Raw genomic sequence first — 6009 nt, 5'->3', positions numbered from 1 at the left:
TTTGATAGCCCTTGCCTTTTTCAGCTTCGTCACTTCATCCTTAACAGCATCGGCATACTCTTTCGACGGGCATCGGGGTGGTTGCTTTTTGGGAATAGAGGATGGGTTAACGTTTAGGTAGTGGCAAATGAGATTCAGATCAACCCTCGGGGCATCGTAGGCGTCCCATGCAAACACGTCAATATTTCTTCTTAGAAACCCAATCAATTCCTCTCTCGCTTGGAAAGGTAGTTCTGAGCCGACTTGAAAGAATCTCTTTGGGTCATTGTCAACAGTAACCCTTTCTAGACTTTAGCATTTTATTTCCTTGGCTGGCTCATCAACGAGTACTGTCGAGGTGGCTGATTGCTACAAGTCCTTTCTTACAGAAGCCGAGGGTTCTACACTGGATAGGTGTGAGATGGCAGCCACCACGCATTGCCTAGCCATGGCTTGATTTCCCCCAATCTCCTCCACTCAGCCCTCTGACAGGTATTTTACCTTCTGGTGAAGTGTAGAAGAAATGGCTCCCAGGGCGTGGAGCCAAGGTCTGGCCACTATGGCCGTGTACGGTGAGTAGGCGTCGACCACGATAAAATCCACCTCTACCACCTCTGATCTGGTCTGTATGGGCAGTCTGATCTGTCCCTTTAGTATGACAGTCTTCCCTTCGAAACTTACCAAAGAGGAATCATACGCCATGAAGTCCTCGGGCATTAGGTTCAGCCTCTTGTACAAATCAGGGTACATTACTTCCACAGCACTGCCCTGGTCTACCAGTACTCTCTTCACGTCAAACCCTCCAATCCTAAGTGTAACTACCAAAGCATCGTTGTGGGGTTGGATGGTTCCAATCTTATCCTCGTCTGAGAATCCCAACATAGGTGAGCTCCCCTTCTTAGACCTTTTGGACTCCCTATCACTGTCCTCGGCGGAAAGCCGAGCCACAGACATTACCCTGGAGGGAAAAGTGTCGGTTCTCCCCGGAGTGGTGAGGATGACATGTATCGTACCCATGGGAGGTCTTAAAGATACGTCTTTCCAGGGTTCTTGGATTGCCTGACCCAGATGACTGCTAGAAGGGTGTAAGAGGTGCCACAATTTTCCTTCTCGGACCAACTGATCCAGGTGATTCCATAGATTCCTGCAGTCTTCGGTGGTATGTCCGTGGTCTTGGTGGTACTGACAATACAGACTCTGGTTGCGTTTTGAGGAGTCTTCGGTCATTTTATTCGGCCACTTGAAGAAAGGCTCGTTCTTGACTTTCTCCAAAATCTGTTGCATCGGCTCTCTGAATACGACATTAACCGCTTGCATGTTAGTTAGTCCAGATTGTCTCGCAAAATCTCTTCTCGGATGGTTACTATTGTATCGTTCCGACCTGTAATCATTCCCCTTATGAGGGATGATCTTCTCCTTTCCTTTCCTTTGTAGTTGGTCCTCTTCCACCCTTTTGTATTTGTCAATTCTGTCCATAAGTTGATGAACGATGGTAACAGATTTACCAGTTAGGGACTTCCTTAAACAATGCTCAGTGGGGAGACCACTTTTAAACGTGCTGATGGCGGCGTCGTCGTAGTTACCATTTATCTCGTTGTACATCTCCCAATACCTATTCGAATATGCCTTTAAAGTTTCCCCTTCATGCATGGATAATGATAACAACGAACTCAGAGGCCGAGGAACCCTGCTGTTCATAATAAAATGAGAACAAAAAGTTTGGGTGAGCTGTTTATAGGAATCTATGGAGTTTGTCTTCAAGCTGTTAAACCACTTCATCGCCACGGGTCCCAGACTGGACGGAAAAACTTTGCACATCAAAGCCTCATTTCGAGAATGGATAGCCATTCTTTGGTTAAACTGGCTTACATGCTCCACAGGGTCTGTTCGGCCATTGTAAATGGTAAACGTAGGTTGGTGGAAACGCCGTGGTAGTCTAGCCCCTTCTATCCTGTGCGTGAAGGGTGACCTGGAGATCTGATCCAGAGCTTTGTTCATGGCATCATTACCCAGACCCTTACTAGACGGGCTCTTATGTCTCCGTTCATGACACTGCTCTTTTTCATAGGAGAAGGTTTCACTTGGGGGAGTTTTTAATCTCCGCCTATAACTGACATCCTCTTCCTCATTAGAGGATATGTCGGAGCTAGAAGGGGACCGCCTTTGCTGTGCATGGCGCAACCTCTTTTTCAGGTCGTTTATCTCTCGCTGCATGGCCTGACGGTTGTTTTGCCTTTAGGATATGCGACTACCTACTTGGGAGTGGCTTTGGCTCGTCTGAGTAGTATGTACACTTCCCTTTCGGTTCCTTCCATTGCCCAGATTTGGCTCAGGGTCAGGAAGATTATTTTGCCGCTGAGGCCCAATGGGTTCTGTCCGCTGAGGATCGGCTTGGCATGGACCTGATCCTACCATGTTTAACCATCGTACTCACTAACACTCAAATTCTTCCCACAGACGGCGCCAATTGTAGGGACTATATTTGGAGTCCAAGCCTGAACTTTATGGAATCTTGGTCCAAAGAGCCCAATACAATGAATTTTTGTAGAGTATGGGTCAAAGAACTAGGTTAAAATGAGTTGAGCAATGGCTTGCATGGGATTTAGGAGTAAATAAATACGAAATAAAATATGTCACGGTCAAAGGACTTTCTGTTCGAGGAGGTTAGAATTTTTACTTATGATTACAGATTACCATGTTAGGGCTCTTTCGCATGTTCCCGTCCTCCTTCTCCCTCTTTTCCTCTTTTTTCTCTGCCCCCTCTTTATGGGAGCTTTTCTACATTATATAGGATATCTCTGATCATCTGGACCTTACACTTGTTGGTCACCTGGACTCATACTTGAGCACCTATCCCATCAGATACTCCTTTCAGTCCTTTGTGAGTTATGGCAGCCAATGCAGTACTGTTCAGCGGTCTTCTCCACATTAATGCGGCCAGAAAAGCAGTTTTAGTGCATTTAATGTGGTGGTGGTAGCCTTTCCTTAGATATTTTGAGTTTTCTTCCTTTTCACGTGTTCAGGAAGTGTGCTTCAACAGTTTGAATATACATTTGCTCCGGACTTTCAGCGTTAGAGGAGAAGTTCCTCCTCGGACTTACTTTCTTTGTCTTTAATGATAAGGCTTGTAACGTAGATCATCTAAGCCACGTTTGTCTCCTCGGATTTGCTAGTGTCCTCAGACAAGTCCAAGGCCCAACTCGTTACTTTGGGCTATAGCCCCCCCTCACACTTGTCGTTTATTTTATTTTATTTTTATTGCTTTTGTTATTTTTTCAGAAGAACATGTTCATGTTCTTTGTGTTCTTCCCCAGTGTTTTTCCCCATAATCATTCTCCAGCAAAGAACCAAATCCCAAACCCAGATCTCAACCAAACGCCAAACCCATATCTCCAGCAAAGCAAACCTTAGCCTTCAAACCCATAAATTTTCTTGGCAAACAAACATAGAAAAACCCATAGGAAAAATAAACAAAAACCCCCAAATCACCACCACTAAATCAAAGAACATGAACATCAAATCCAAGCAAAAGAATAGAAACCTAGCATCTAGTAAAGCACCACCATCGAATCAAATCTTCCAAAATTTCCTAGCAACTAGCAAAGCCTTAACATCAAATCTACAAAAATCCTAAGTTAAAAACTTCCAAATCAACCTTAAAGAGAGGAAAAGAGAGACGGTGAGGTAGAAAGAGGTGTGAGAACCACTAATCTCGGCTTCATAACCACTGATCTGGGCTCCAATACCGAATTGGTGATTGGTGTTTCATACAACGAAGCCATAACTACATAGAAACAAAACTAGCGAATCGGCGACTATGGTGAGTTACTGAATCGGTGAACCTTCTCGATGGGTTCAATGGGTCGATGGGTTTTCTTTCTTTGACGGCAGCGACGACCTCATCACTGAGTCTTGAACGAGCTCGACGGCGACGACCTCATCACTGAGTCTTAAAAGAGATTAGAGAGAGTTTGGGTCAGATCGACGAAAATGAGATTTTGAGATTAAAGAGAGTTTGGGTTTGAGAGAGATTTATTTATTTTTTGAGAGAGAGAGAGAGAGAGAGAGAGAATTAGAGATAGAGAGAATTTAGAGATGTTTTAAAATCTAATCTCTGATGAGGTTGAAGAAAAAGAAAATGAATTAAAAAGATAATTATTTATGTTTTTTTAAAATAATTTTAATTAAATTAGATTTAAGGTTTTTTTAAAATTTAATTTCTTTTTTTTTTTATAAATTTTATAATATGGCTTTTTTTAAAATTAAAATGCTAACATGGTATTTAAAAAATGCCAAATAATTTTTTTAAATAATATTTTAATGGCCACGTCAATGCCATGTCAGCAAGCAAAGCACTTTATCTACCATGTAGGAGGTTTCTGTTAGTGGGTTGATGACAGAGACCAAAATAAAATCGATTTTCTTTTTTTAGGGACTATATTACCAAAATAAGAATTGATCCAAAATATAAGGACCGAAAGTATATTTTTGCCCATATATATATATATATATATATAATGTTCTGTTTCCTTGATAGGAGTCTGACTATTCTATGCATCATCACCCCCCATGTATTGATAACGTATGGAGTAGGTTCCAAGTTCCAGGTTTTTGCAGTATCACTGTCGTGCTCCACCAGACACTCTCCTTTATGATCCTAATAACTCGCCCAACTACTCACCGTCAAACCCTACCTGCCCATGCCTACATTTACAATCTTAACCCTTCAACTCAATTTCCATGACTGCTTGAATTGAAGCATTTTGTATGCTTTCTTTACTTGGTTTTTTGGACCAACAAGGGAGTCCCGATTCATTTGGAATGCACCGATATGATACAATTTTTTTTTTTTTTTTTTTTTTTTTTCACATAAATGGTAGGTAATTAGTTTTCTCGAAGACTGTCGGTAACCTTTGTCGGTATTTCAATAACACGGAAAAGATAAGTCCAAGAAGTCAGTACGTATTATAAGTATAGGACAGAGACGGTTCTAGAAATTTTGTTCAAGGTGGTCATTAAAAAACTTAAACTAAACAAAATTTAATAATAAAAAAAAAAGAATTTGAATATATTGAGTTATCGGAAAAAAAAAAAAACACAAATATATGAAGTTCTATAATTTTCTTCTGAGTTTTTATATTTTAAAATCATTACAAGATAGTTTATTATCAATTGTCATTATTTTTTGTCAATGTTGGTAAGTGTGACCATTTTATTTTACTAAGTCTGTATAACATTTTTAATTTTTATGAAGTTGTCATTATTTATTTGTCATTTTTTTTATAAAAAATATTTTAAATTAAATGACAAAACTCAACCCATTGTCACTGTATTAAATTGGCCCACACAACCACATTCATCTATACATAAATAATACATTAAGTATTTACATATAACTTTTTCAAAAAAAAAAAAGTATCTACATATAACTAATAAAATGCTTAAACAATTACTAATTTTACTATTTTTGATTCTTGAATCATTAACTTTATAACAAAAAGTTATTATAACTTGATAATAATATACACACATGTAACAAATACACCGTATTTTCTAACTATTAAATTATATAAAGTTATATTATATTTGTAGTACACAACACACATTCACATACATCACAATTCACACAAATAACATAATAAAAAATAACACACACAATCACTATTAGACACACACTCACACATATATAATATCAATTTATAATAAAGAGAGACACCTACGACTTACAAATATTTTCTTTTTACTTTTAGAGAGACCTGTGATCTATGTTGTTGTTTGATTTTGGTTTGGGCTAATATGTGGTTAGGGTGTGCAAAATTTAAGTTAGAATGTACAAACATATCTTCAGGTAAATTATACTAGTAAAAAAATTTTATATATAAAATTAAAAAAAAAAAAAATTCAAGTCAGGGGGTTCAGTTGAACCCCCTGAGCATAAAGTAACGCCGCCCATGGTATACGAGGATCTGTTTTTCCTTTTGTGAGATATAAAATATAATTTGAAGGTCATGCTAGTCTTTGAAAGCAATA

The 6009-nt window shown here is 39.0% G+C and overlaps 1 protein-coding gene across 1 annotated transcript; it reads right to left on the bottom strand.

The window, feature by feature from the left end:
• Positions 1–456: 456 nt before the first annotated feature.
• LOC126698291 (uncharacterized) lies at positions 457–2193 on the bottom strand. The gene has a single exon (XM_050395420.1). It carries the CDS (start codon positions 2191–2193, stop codon positions 457–459), a length of 1737 nt encoding a protein of 578 aa, XP_050251377.1.
• Positions 2194–6009: the final 3816 nt, after the last annotated feature.

This window comes from Quercus robur, chromosome 2 (genome assembly GCF_932294415.1).
Source record: "Quercus robur chromosome 2, dhQueRobu3.1, whole genome shotgun sequence".
Classification (NCBI taxonomy): domain Eukaryota; kingdom Viridiplantae; phylum Streptophyta; class Magnoliopsida; order Fagales; family Fagaceae; genus Quercus; species Quercus robur.
The sequence above is the reverse complement of the archived record's forward strand: the minus strand, read 5'-3'. Positions and strand labels throughout refer to the sequence as shown.

Bases quoted from the DNA above. Each gene is read 5' to 3' on its own strand.
- LOC126698291 (XM_050395420.1), bottom strand. From the start codon at position 2,193: ATGCAGCGAGAGATAAACGACCTGAAAAAGAGGTTGCGCCATGCACAG.